Here is a 13594-nt window from a genome sequence, read left to right on the forward strand (position 1 = left end):
TAAGCAGCTGCTAAAAGTGGGTCTCAGCTTTAGATTTCAATTTACTGATCCCTGACTCCCTCTGGGCAGGGCACCAGCACTGGAGGGTAGAGAGGAAAGGGAGGAGTTGAACATCAAACACAATCACACTGAGATGACAGCATAATACTTTTGAACTTGCCATCTGCATTAACTTACTCCTCATGCTCCTGAAAGCCAAGAACATCATAGACAGAAACACATTATTTGTTATTTGGAACAAATAATTGGTGAGAAGTTAAGGAATTTACTATTTCCTCCACTGCCAGTGACTCTCCTATGTGACCTCAGACACTGAGCTTTGTGAACTCTGGTATCCCCCACCCACAGGTTGATCCTCCCTGACTGTTACACTGGGGTAGCCTCTTAAGCCCTTAAGCTTTGGTGTCATCTGTTAAAGGAGGCCAGTGGAATGACATTGCTTGGCAAACTGTAGGATACCTACTTCTGACAGAAGCTATTTAAATAAACACAGATCCAAGCTTGCTACCTGCTTTATGGGAACATCAGAAAGACTGAGGTAAACATGTAAAATGTCTAAAAGTCTGCAAAGAAAGGTGTCACAATACTAGTGTTTTTAATTTCCACGAATCTTTCCAGTTGTCTTTCCTTATCTTTCTAAAATCTATAACCAAAAGAACCTGCAGACCTTCAGAAGCAGTGTATGTACTTAGAAATAAGAGTGAAGCCAGATGTGGTGGCTCATGCTTGTAAGCCCAGCATTTAAGAGCCCAAGACAGGATTGACAGTTCAGGTCCAGCCTAACACACAGTGAGAGCTTGTCTTCCAAAAAAAAAAGTTTAAAAAAATGAAGGAAGAAAGAAAGAAAAGACTAGAAGCAGATTCCTAGCTATAAGGTCAAATAAGCTTGTAAGAAATCAGAAAGCTGATATCCTCCTTCCTTCCCCTAACCTCTCACATGCCTAAGTGCTACAAGCAAGAGGGAGGGCCCTGCAGAGTTCTGAGGATACATCCACAGCCAGTTGAGAGAGAGAGAAATTATGCTTTTGCTCTATGAGATATAGAAGCTCCCTCCACAGTATAAATTCTGAGGTAGCAAAACCCTCAAAAAGGATGATAGGATAATCCATCCACCAGAGGACAGAGTACCTAAAGGATGGCCTGGAGGTTTTAGGATTCCACTTCTCTGACAAATCAGCTAAGAAAATCCTTACGTTGCCCATCTGTGCCCCCGCACCCCCAAAGGAGTACAGGTTACACACTACAGTTCTCTGAAGATAAATTTAGGCTCTGTGATATAGAAATAGTGAGAGCTTGGCATCAACGCTGGGTCAATTCCAGTGAAAACAGAGAGGGTATATAGATTTGTAGTGATGAAGGCCAGTTAAATCCCTCTTTGTAGACAGAAAACAACTCCTACTTACAGCTGTTTCTAAGGCAAAGTCAAAACAACTCTATCTTTCACTTTGGCTAAGACTTCTGAGGCCTTCCCCCTTAGTCTAATCGTTTCATAAATTGTTGTAAACTGTCATCATCAGTGTAAATCAGTGTCCATGCTAAATGTGCAGCCTCGTGCTTCTCTCTAGCAGCCGAGTTTGCACAAATGATAGTTTGGCCTGTATGAGACCACTAACCCTTCTCCATAGCCAGAATGGGATAGAATTATTTTTCTTATGATTTTTATTTTATTTTTAATTATGTGTGTATGTGTATGTCTATGTGTGGGCGTGTGCACATGACTGCACTGATGCAAGACAGAGCTGGAATTACAGACAGTTGTGAGTTGCATGATACAGATATTAGGAACCAAACCCGGGTCCTCTACAAGAGCAGTGTATGCTCTTAACTGCTGAGCCACCTCTTCAGCCCCTTTTATTGTTGTTCTTTCTTTGAGACAGGGTCTCACTATGTAGCCATGGATGGCCTGGAATTCATTATGTAGACCAGGTTGGTCTTGAACTCACAGAGATCCGCTTGCCTCTGACTCCCCATGTTGGGATTAAACAAGTGTAGCAGCACACCAGAAGTGGAGTTTTTTTGTTTGTTTTTGTTTTTTTAAAGACAGTATAGGGAATGGTAAAGGAGAGTACGCTGTAGAAATCATATCTTTTACCCTCTCTAGCCAGCAAATGCATTATCTCGAAGTCACAATCAAGGCTCTCAAATATCAAGGCAATAAAAATTTTCCCATTAACAAGCAAATACAAACGATTTCTAAATGTTTAACATAATTTCCAACTGCCTTCCTTTACCTATTCTATAGGGCAAAGAAAAAAGTATAATTCCAAGAGGAAAGAGGATAAATGGAATTCATGGCTATGAGCCTCCACTGAGGCTGCAGTTGATTCATGTCTGGCTTATTAGTCAACACAGTTCAAAGTACCCACCAGATACAAACAAATTTGTCAATTAAAATAAGTAAAAGAATGATTGAGGGGCAGTTAGAAGAAAATATTCTTTTGAACACTGCAAAGAAATATTCGTAACAGTAACAGGAAAAAAAAAAACCTGCCTTCATTTAAAAGTTTGAGTTGTGTATGATTTCCAATATCTAAGAACCTCTTTCTGAACTAGAGACCATGTAACATCACATATCTCATTTCCCCTCTCCCAGATTCTTCCTTCAAAAACTCCAAAATGGTGACTGACCAACAGCCCCTTGTCTTTAGACAGTCTCAGAGACCACAAGGAAAGGTACTTTAAATGGAAGAACCAGTTAGTAAGCAAACAAAGACAGGTTCCCAAGGAAGACCAACTCCCTTTTGATAAGCAATGCTGCTTCTGCCCACATGTGTGAGACCAGGTAGCCTGGACAGAGCCCAGCCTGAAGGGCTTCAGTCTTGGGCTTCAGGCAGCTACAGAGGCTCCTCAAGGGGGTCTGTGTAAAAACCCAAAGTTCAGAGGCTGAAGGGCAAAACCACAAAGACTATTCTGGCAGCTTAGGGCTTCTCTATTCTGGGAATGAGCTGAGGCCTGAGTCTCCATTTCCTAACAGGGTAGCCTCCCAGACAATCCATCCAACCTACCACCCATTAGTATATCACCTTGTACAGATTTGACCCCATTTAATCACCTTTTGATTAGACATAATCCCTTTCTTAGAATCTTTGTAAGAATTAAAGGAAAGAATTTTGGCAGTATGCCCAGATCTGTGGTAAGCACATGCCAGATATGCAATAAAATGTTCGCTTCCATTGGTTGGAGACACGCAGCTCCACTCAACAATCATTACTTGGGGTGGAAAAAAAAAAATCCACCGATATTTTCCCATAGTACCTCAAAACTGAATATTTGACACAAGGGAGGAAAAAGGAAAATCCCACAGTATTCAGAAAATATTCTCCTTAACAGATACACACACCCTAATGGGTTAAATTTCACCCTCTGGATTCCCCCTCCTCCTGATCAAAAACAGCTCAGTAGGCCCTGCCCACAAAGCTGCCACTTGGCATTAACTGCCCCAATGGTAGATCCTCTGGTAGTTTTAAAAAAAAAAAAATTTCTACACATTTGGATGTACTACACAGTACACGACCCCCATCCCAAAACATCCAAATGAAAGGAGTAAAGGAAAAAGAAAACACAACCAAACCCTATTCCACTAATATTAATTATGGAATATTATCAGGTATAATTATTATTATTTATTTATTTTTTTGGTCTTTTTAAGTAGAACTTCCTTGTAGCCCCACCTGGCCTGACACTATCTAGACCAGGCTGGCTCGATTTCAGAGATCTGCCTGCCCCTGCCTCAGTACTGCTGAGACTAAAGGTGTATACAATCATGCCTGGTGTGATCAGTAATCTTAAATTAGAAAACATGAGTTTAAAACGTCAATGCAAACAAACAAAAAAAAAAGCAAGACCTGCCCCGAACAGCACGCCACCCTCTTCTCTTCAGCCTCTTCTGGGGTTTATGCAAAACCCAAGATTTTACTTGTACAGCTCTGAAATTTCCCAGTCCAGCAGTATCCATCCCTGTTTGAATTACTTCCTAATGGTTATAATACACAAGACAAGTTCTGTTAGCAAAATTTTCACTGGTCTGTGAGTTCCTTCAGCTGGAATAACCCACTTGTGACAGTGTTTCCCTGTTCCTAGTACATAGGCGCATATGCATATACCCAATTCAGGAAAAAAGCCACTGTTTAAAAGCTCATTTTTGCCTATATACTCAAACACCTGCTTTTCCAGGCACTCTTTCAAATCTAAACATAAACAATATAAGAAGATGTGCAAGAAACTGGTAGTGGTCCCCCCGCAAACAAAGTATTGTAAGGAAAATTTGGTATAAACACAACGTAAAATAAACTCACTTCCACTGCAAGAACTATCCCCAAATTAACTGACTACATCCTAGAATCAAATGTACTCATGGCTGCAATGTCAGGCCACTCACCTATTGCTTCAACCTCACTAAATCTCCTTATTCTCCAAATCCTAGGCTGCTTTCTAAAATAGCCCACTAAAAAGCACCAAGCTAATTAACAGCAGCTTCCTCTGCAACAGTGGCCTTGATTTCGCTTATTTACACATTAACTGCAGCCTCCTTTTGGCCAAGTCAGTCTATTCTCTGGACCATGCCGAGCCTTTTATCTGCCCTGGACAGCATTTTCTTCAGCAGATGAAGTAGATGCCGATTGATTTGCTGTCGAGCATGGTAAATTAATAGCAACAAATTGCTGAGGGCCCGTCTCACTGCTCCACCATGCTTCGGCAGTTTTGCTTTATTTGCTCCATGATGGGCAGCAGTCGGCCTCTTCAAGTCAATTTCTTCTTAACAACCTGCAATACTTTTCAATGGTGAAAATAGAGCTGTTCCTTGTAAGTCAGAAATCAATATCCTATTGCCCTTAGAAAATGCTAAACAAGCAGTATTGGCAATCCACTTGGTACTAGAGGGTATCAGATATAATGCAAATCCATACTGCTGCCCTCCTAGTAGTTATTACAGTTTGCTAAAAGGTTCCTAATGTCATTTATCATCATTTACCATTGACCAAAGAGGCTGTGATTATGATATCCTATCAGTTGGCAAGGCCCTTTCATTTCTATTCAATTAATATTTTAGCAGCACTCAAATGGTTGTGGCCCAAGTCTTGTAATAAAATTTGCATGGCTTAGAGTGAAGTAGAAATTTGGTTGCTTTACAAAAATCTCTCTCTCTCATACACACACACACAAACAGATATGCACATGTAACAAACATATTTACATATAAATGTGCAGTTTCCACTTCTAGATTTTAATTGTCAGAGTCCAAAGATTTTCTAATTTTTAAAATGCAAATCCTAAGCAAATAAATTTTAGAAAAGCTGTTCAGATTACAATACACTATGAGGAAATCCTGAGTTACAGCATATTCACCTATTTCCTTTCTATAGGTCGAAGTCACACACCAATGGTTCCTAATCTACAACCAATATCCACCTTTCAGAGTGGTAACTGCTGGAGTCAGATTCCATCACAGAGGATTTCTTGGGTTACAGTGTTACAGGCAAAGGATGCGAACAAGCAGCAATGGTATCAATTGTACAAGCAACCCCATCTGCCCACAGTGGCTGACCCAACCAACTAAAGCCACACTATATAAAGAACAATCAGAAAAAAGTAACAAGAACACTGGGTCAACTGTCCTATCCAAAATAAAAACACAAGGAAGTCTTTGAGCAATCAATGCTCTTTCATCTTTCAAACTTAAATTTTGGACCGGTCACAATGAAGCCCATGCCATTTGTAACCAAGTCCTACTTGTCATCCCCAATGGAGAAGCACTGATTCCCACTGTGGCCTAGAACACTCCACTCTAGCTTCTCTGAGTTTTATTCCCAGCTTCATTTGCTCAGCTCTACTAATTCTACTAAAGATTACCAGAAATTAGTCATATTTTATGCTCCAATTCCATGTCATGTCACTAAGTTCCCCTTTAACAAAAGAACCCACTAATTTTACCAGTCTAATGCTATTTACTCAGTTACCAAAATTTAAATTAATTATGTTCTCAAACATAATTGTTAAAAATTGGCAACATTACGCAGGCTTAATTAAGATTAAATCCAATTTGCTAAATGTACTTTAATTGGTTCTAATTACATTAGCTTTCATTTCAGAATGACAAATTCCCCATAGGTTTCACGTTATGGTTCTCTATCAGAATCAACCCAGAGCAACTGATGAGCATCACGAAAGGGGCGGGGGGATGCATGCCCTCCCTGCTTCTCACTGCTTCACACTGTCAACCTTTTATCATTTTGCTACGTCAGACTCATGGCACCCTCAAAACCATCCTTTTCTGTAGCAGTGAAAAATTTCTCTACAAATACTGTGTGTAAGTCGACTGGCTGCAGCCATGAAGAACAGGAACACAGTGACATTAAACCAAAAAAATACAGAAGGTTTCAAATATCAGGGCCACCAATTACTAGGGTACTTCCAAGGACTCCTGGGACTCCTACTCTTGAACCCTTTGAGACAAAAATCTAATAAGTGAATAAGCCTAACCCGATCTTGAGAAATAGGCCCGATTATGCCTCAGGGCAACTTCCTTGCATTATTGCTGCTTTCCATTACAAGAGCATCCAGCAAGTGCATCTGGAAGGGAGGCCAAGAAAACGAAGGCTGTCTGCCTAGGAAAACAAATAAAGACAGATATGCCTCTGTGCTTAAGGGGGAAAAGAAAGAAAATATAATAAGTAGGTGGTTTGCAGGGCTGTCTGTACTTCATAATGGGATAAACTGCCCTCAGGATTCTTGATATGATTGAATTGAAAAGCAAGAGGGAAAAGAAGGCGAAACGTACTCCTCTGGACTACAAATGGATGGCATTTGAGGAGAGCTGGACAAGAAGATGGCAGAACCACAGAGGTATAAAATGTGTAAAATGAAGGGATCTCACACATACCCCACACCAGAGTACGAAGAACTAACCAGAGCCCAATACAAGCTACGTGATACTTCTACATGGAGATGGTACAGGGAAATCCAGAAACTAAGTGGCTAGGGTAAACAAGGTACAGAAAAGGGAGAAATAAAGGGGTATTAATCTAGTCCAATCTTTAAAGAGAAACTAGTCTTGGGAGGGCACCTACAGACCAAAGTAAAGTATGTACAAGACCTAGACCTCCATAATATGCAATAAGGATAATTAGCAAACACATCTCGGGTAATTTGTTCCTATGAGGTGGAACTAAAGGGAGTCCACCCATAAGTTTCAATACATTTTGCTTAAGCAGGAGATAGCGACATTACTAGTCTAAACAGAAATAGTAAAGATACCAAAATAAAAATTTAAATATGTGCCATTCAAACCAATACGTATGTATATCAGCACATGTAAAATTAATATTGGCTTAACCAAACAGCATACAAAGTAAAAACAGTACTTGAAATTAAAACTCTTCGATGTAATGACTCAATTTTTCCTAACTTTTCTGTTTCCAAATACTGTGTAATCGCCTTTATTGTCTAAGATTTGTCTTTTAATGATCTATATCGGTACATTCTGAGTATGTAGTGAACAGACTCCATAAAGCCTAATAACATGCAGCCATTTGATACTTTCTAATCCTAGAAGGTACTGACATCCACCCTGACCATAGATAAGGAAGTTATGAAAAACAAGAAATTTTCCCTCACCTTTCTCTCAGCAAGCGAACATACAGGTACTGATTCTGAAATGGTCCACAGACCTAAAGTACCTCACTAATCACTAAAAAATGATTCATGGGAATTATCATTGCCAAGCAACATTTATGTGTGTGTGTGTGTGCCATTTTTTTCTGTCTAAGGAACCTAAGTCATTTCATTTGGTCTCCTCAAAAACGCTAAACAAAATAATCCGGCCTTAGTCATCCATATTTCTCAAAATGCTTTCCCATCTAATTATGATTCCCCATCCCCTCTCCCGAAAGAATTGCTAGATTTCACAATCCAGTGTTGAACCATTATCACATCCTATCAAGTTCATATACTCTGTACAAATTTTGGAAGTAATGGTTAGACTTCCTGGCAAGACCCAACTAAGTAGCCTCGAGGGGACCAGTACAAGGATTTTACATCAATTTCTTCAGCAGCTCTGCAGATTTCATTTTGATCCTCCTAGCTCATCCTCTATTCTTTCACAGCAAGCCAACAAAAGGCTTCACACAATTTAGTTTTACTTACTAATATTTTCCAAGAATATTTCTTTCATAAGACAAGTTTTTGATATTTGACAACTCTTTAAAAAAGAAAAACAAGATACATTTTTGAATTTTGCATATACCTTTTGAAAGTGCATAAAAGTTTAATATACATTGTGAAATAAAATTTTAAATTATTAAAGTTAGGATAATATGGAAGATGAGGAGCTGAGTATGAAAAACTAGCCCTTCTCACTCATCCTGTCTTTTAAAATATAGGTAGCCACAATAATGTGCAGAGGAGAAATCGCAAAATATATAATTTTCTTTTCAAAGTATCATTACTGAATGTCACTTAAAATGGTTATTATAAAGAAATAATAACTTACCTGCTTATGCATTTCTATATTCAACCCATAGGACATTTCATAATACTGTCAAAAAAGGAAAAATAATTAAACGTGTGCCTTTCAAAGTCTCTCTCCAGTCTGTTCAAAATGCCCAAGTACACTGAAAACAACTACAGAAGCCTCACCTTAACCAGAATACCCACAATACTCAGCCAATAAAGGAAAAAGCATGCCCAGCTACTATCTTTAATAAACCACAAGCCACTTTAACACACAGAAAAACTCACAAAACTAAGAAAAACAGTGTTCAAACCCAGCAGTCTTAAAATATCCAAATGCATCACCAACAGATGAATTGAGAAGACTGACTGGAAGAAAATTCGGTGTCGTGTAACTCTTAATTCCTAGGCATAGAGGAGACATGCCTCACACAAATGCTGATGTTCTCAAAGAACGGTTAAAAAAGGTGATGCCAATGCTTAAGAGTTCAGTTTCTCATTTTCAGTGTGCTACTCAATACACATATTCAAAGAAAAAATGCTTGACAGAAAATGAACTGAGTTACTCTGGAAGCTCTTTGAACACAAAATATACTTTTGAATCATAAAAATATACTTCAAAACACTTGTAAGCACAGATCTGATCTATTTAAGTGGGACTGTAACCGGCATTGTAAAACCTCTGCAGCACTGCCCAGCACTCCTCCAAGCAAGAAAGCAGTACAGAAACTGAAAACACACACATACAAACAGGAACACAGGAAGGGGAAAATGTCTGAAAAGGGGTCTGGTGTCTTTTCCTATCCAGCATTAATTAAAAGAATTAAGACACAATGAGATGTTAAGAGTACACAGAAAAACTGGTCACAGCTGCAGTAAAAGCAAACGAACAAAGAAAACCGCTAACAAAAACATTTTGCTTGTGACTAAACAAAACATAAAGGATGTTTTGTTTTCATTTTCCCAATCTGTGAAAGCAAAGCATGGAAAATTATACCCCATGCAACTGAACTTTTTGAAAAATTCAAATCAAAGCTGGTTGTCAAAGGCAAGTTCTAACAACCTAGAATTACAGGTTGCTAATGGACACATCCCACCACCTGAATCCTGGCAGAGCCACTGTGATGTACCCTGCAGCCTCCAGCGATTTTAAACTATTCTTGCTTTCAGTATCCCAAACTAATGGGCACTTCGAATCTGTGACACACATTTCTTACCATGACATAATGCCGCTGCATCTCCGTCTTCTCACTGGCCAGTTTCTCGCATTCCAGCTTCAGACTGCTCAAGACACAAAATCATCTAAGTACAGGTGTAGAGCTTAGCTACATCCTTCAAATCCAAATCCAAATCCACATCCCTTCCTCTAAATCATCACCCGCAATCACCAAATCAATGATATTAAACAGCATTTTATTAATGAAAGGGAGGAGAGAGAAAAGGCAAGAAGAAGCCTGGACTGGCCCCTTCAACAAGGATCAACTGCGGGGGTTGGGAGATGTGCACATTTTAAAGAAATTAACCCTCTAGTCAATTTAACTCTGGAACTTCAGAATTGAATATTTACCAAATCCATTTACTAAAACAAACAAGGAAATAAACATCAGCAATGACTACAGATACAGGCAGAGTAAGTCCTCCAAATGCTACATGGAGGCTTTATCTAATATTCTCTGAAATTAATGAAAACAGTCTTATGAATGTCTTGTTTTTTTCCTCTCCACCATACTGATGCAAATTGAATAGCATCATCAGGGGCAGTGGGTTCATCAGGTTCAATGATTTCTCTTGGTCCTCGAGTTTATGAAATAAGAGCTACGCATCATTAAAAATCCAGTGAAACGAAAACATTTCAAAAGCCCGAAAGTCTAATACGAGCCTAGAAGACAAAAACACTTTTTTCCAGAATAAAAGTAATGAAACCGCTCACTGGGCTTGTCCCGGGGCTCGCATGGAAAGGCAGAAAGGAGTAGTCATGGCCAGAGCAATAAAGAACCAAGAAGTCAGGAGTCTTCCCAACCTTCCATTCTCCTGACCCAATAAATCAATATCGAAAGTTTGGCCTCAGCGTTTCCCAAGTCTCCTCAGTTTCGATTGTTCTGCTTCCCTTTCTGTTTACAGGAAAAGAAAATGCTTAATTTCTTTACACCTGCCTAAAGGAAAAGAGGCCTTGACTTGCCCTTTCAGCCCACGGGGGGGAAAATGGTAATAATACCTTTGTAGTGGAGAGAGGGCGAAAGGAAGAGAGAGAGGGAGAGGAGAGGGAGGGAGAGAGGGAGAGGGGGGAGGGGGTGCTGCTGGGGGAAGTGGGGAGACAAGAGCTAAGTAAACAGGAGGATCAGCTAAAGTCAATATCGTTACCTGTGGTACTGAGCTTGTAAAAACTGAAACTCTTCCTTAATCCGATCACAGGATTCGGAAATTGTAAATTTGAAAGGTTGAGCAGGCTGATGCGGTGCCTGAAAAACAACAATAAAATATTTAATTAGTCCACATTACGGGAGGGATGGCGGGGGCGGGCAGTGACGCCCTCCTGCCGCCCGCGGGAGCCCAGGTAGCTCTCCCGGCCCCGCGGCTCGGCCCCGTGGCTCCCCGGGCCGCCCCAGCCTGGTCCCCCCGCCCCGCACCTCAGCCGACTGCTCAGCCCAGCTCCTAGCCCGGCCCAGCCGCCCCGCTGCCCCGGCTCCCCGCTGGCCCCGCTCCTCAACCGGCTCCCCCGGCCCCGCTCCCCGCCGCGGCGCCCAACCCTCCCACCCGGAATCGAAAGTGGGCCGTCGGGGGGAGCCTCGCCATGGCGTCGGGCCGTCCTGCTCTCGCCGGAAGTCTGGCCTGCGCCCTCCGCCCCGGACTCGTACGGCCGGACTCAGCCCCTCGGGAGGGCGGCGCGGGCGGCGGGCGGCGGCGCGCGGCTTCCCGGGGCTTCAAAGACAACAATAAGAAAATGGCTCCAAGTCGGCCGCCCCCCGCACCTCTGAGCGACCGGCCGCGCACTCACCGGGTGGCGCGTCTGCGGGTACATCTTGCTCAGGTCGCGAATCATCCACGCCGATTTAGTGGGCTGCGCCGGGCAGAGGCGCGCGGCTCATCGGCTGCGAGGGCCCCAGGAGGCGGCAGCGGCCGGTCCCAGGCCGGCCGGGCGGTCCCGGCCTCCGGCTCTCGCGTGACGCGGGCGGCTGGAAGGCGAGGCGGCTGGACGCGGGCGGCCGGCTCTGCCTTCCCCGCGGGCGTCACTGGCCGGGGGCTGGCATCGTCTCACGTCGCCCGAAGTCGGGCGGCCGGAGCCGGGAAGTGCGAGCTCCGCGCCCGCCGCTCGGGTCCCACTGCAAACTTTTTTTATTTGTCTTTTAATTGGCTGTTATTCCTCGGGATGACTGAGCGCTCCTCTGGCCTGAAAGCAAGCACAAACTCCTTGGGTTCGGAAGAGGTCTCGCGGTGCTTTGGGGGTTCTCTGGAGATGTTTTCACTTCACAGCAACCGTCTGTTAAAAGGCACCTTTTAGCTTCTTTTACCACATTTCATTTCCTTTTCTTCCTTCCTGTTTTTTCTAACCCCAAATTGAAGGGGATTATAAAAATAAGAGTGAAACGCTCGCGGCTTTTTAAAAAATTCTCTTTCAAACTCTGCGAACACCACCTCAAAATAATATGCGAGTGTGTAAGAGGGGGAAGAAGGCAGCCAACAGCCAAACACCCGCTCGGAACGGCTCTAACAACGCGCTCAGTGTAGGTGACTTCTTTGACCAAATTTAGCAGCAGCTAATCATTAACATTCTGATACATATTCACAACCATCCGCGGGGAACCGCGCTGCATCCCGGGAGATGTAGTCCTTCCGAGGCGACCGTCGTCCCGGATGCCGCCAGGCTGACTACAACCTCCGGCTGGCCCCGCGACCGCTCTGGGGCACTCCCCAGGAGCCCCGCCCTCCCCCGGCGCGGTGGGCGTCTCCACCAGCCAATCGGAGACGGCTGCACTTTAATCGCCGTTCTGTGTTACTGCCCATCATTTCACCCCTGACAAATGGCAAGCCAGAAGGGCGGAGCCAGGCGGGCTGGAGCCCACGTGGGGGCAGGGCGTGACGGAGGGCTCCGGCCAATGAACGCGAAGGGATGGTGTTGGCGGAGGCAGGGCGGAGATGCTCGGCTCAGGGCGGAGCTTTGCCTAGGCTGACGTTCCCTAGCGCGAGCGTTCGAACCGAGGAAACATTTGTTCAGCTGTCAATCAAAGTAACGTGGGGCTGGGAGCAGCGACTGAGGCTGCGGCGGCGGCTGCTGCTGCTGTCCTGGCTGCATCTTTAGAAGTAGGTTGTGGAGGCGTTGGCGGCGGCAAAGTAAAGGTGGACGGGCTTGGAGGCCGGTCCTAGGACGATTTCCGAGGCTTGTTTTCCCTCCGCCCCCTCCAGCCCAGACACCGAGGCCCCGGCTCCGCTGCCGCTCTGGGAACGCGGACTAATTAGGGTCCAGCGTTTCCTTAAAGAGACAAGCTCGGCCTTGTGCAACGCGCCGAAACCCCTGTTGAGACAAGAGAGGGAGAATCACGCTGATCCCACTTCGTACGGTTCACATCAATTTTACGCGCCGCTGGAGCCCGCATAATTTTCCGCGTGAACGCGGACTTGGGCCGCCCTAGCTTAGAGCCGTGGCCAGTGGCGAGGCGCGGGCGGGGGCCGCGGAGCCGGACTTGCCCTGACTCGGAAGAAGAGGGCGCGCAGCCCGGGGACGCGCGGGCTTGTCCCGGCCTCGGGAGGAGCAGGTCCTCCGGGCGCCCTCGCCCGGCGCAGCCTACTGGCTGATGCGCTCTTCCCTTTCCGTGGAGCTCAAGTTCGGCCGGGACTGAAATACGACCCCAGAGTGGACGGAGTCCTGGGCCCCGGGCTGGGCAAGCCCCGCGGCCTGCGGAGGGATGTGAGGCCCTGGAGGCCATCCCCAGGGGACCACGCCAGCCCCGGTGGCCTTCCAGCTGCGGCAGGTTCCAGCTGCTGGAGCTTTCCTAAGGAACCTCTGACCTTTGGATTGCCCAGAGGAATTCGGGGAAAGTCAGGGCTTTAGCCAAGGCAAATGGGTTTGCCACGTTCTTTCCTGAGTTCCCTTTATCCACTCTCATTTGCGATATTGGCGGACACCGTGCTGTTCAGCGAAAGTGGAAAA

At 44.4% G+C, this 13594-nt stretch overlaps 1 protein-coding gene across 15 annotated transcripts in view; it reads right to left on the reverse strand.

The window, feature by feature from the left end:
- The window catches only part of Tle4 (TLE family member 4, transcriptional corepressor), a 158426-nt gene extending 146248 nt beyond the window's left edge, over window positions 1-12178 (reverse strand). For 7 of the 15 annotated variants that reach the window (XM_029564508.1, XM_029564504.1, XM_029564503.1 and 4 more), the window contains exons 1-4: window positions 11444-12178; window positions 10810-10907; window positions 9666-9729; window positions 8489-8533 (exon numbers count right to left, since the gene is read on the reverse strand). In XM_029564508.1, the coding sequence (XP_029420368.1) occupies window positions 8489-8533; window positions 9666-9729; window positions 10810-10907; window positions 11444-11488 (252 nt within the window). In that variant the 5' untranslated portion in view covers window positions 11489-12178. Of the gene's footprint in view, window positions 1-8488; window positions 8534-8634; window positions 8692-9548; window positions 9566-9665; window positions 9730-10468; window positions 10484-10809; window positions 10908-11075; window positions 11117-11202; window positions 11242-11443 lie in introns of those variants that run through there. The other 8 variants (XM_029564505.1, XM_029564507.1, XM_029564502.1 and 5 more) reach the window with 5 other exon arrangements.
- Window positions 12179-13594: the final 1416 nt, after the last annotated feature.

Source organism: Nannospalax galili, unplaced genomic scaffold, assembly GCF_000622305.1.
Source record: "Nannospalax galili isolate Female #2095 unplaced genomic scaffold, S.galili_v1.0 scaffold296, whole genome shotgun sequence".
NCBI classification, from domain to species: Eukaryota; Metazoa; Chordata; class Mammalia; order Rodentia; family Spalacidae; genus Nannospalax; species Nannospalax galili.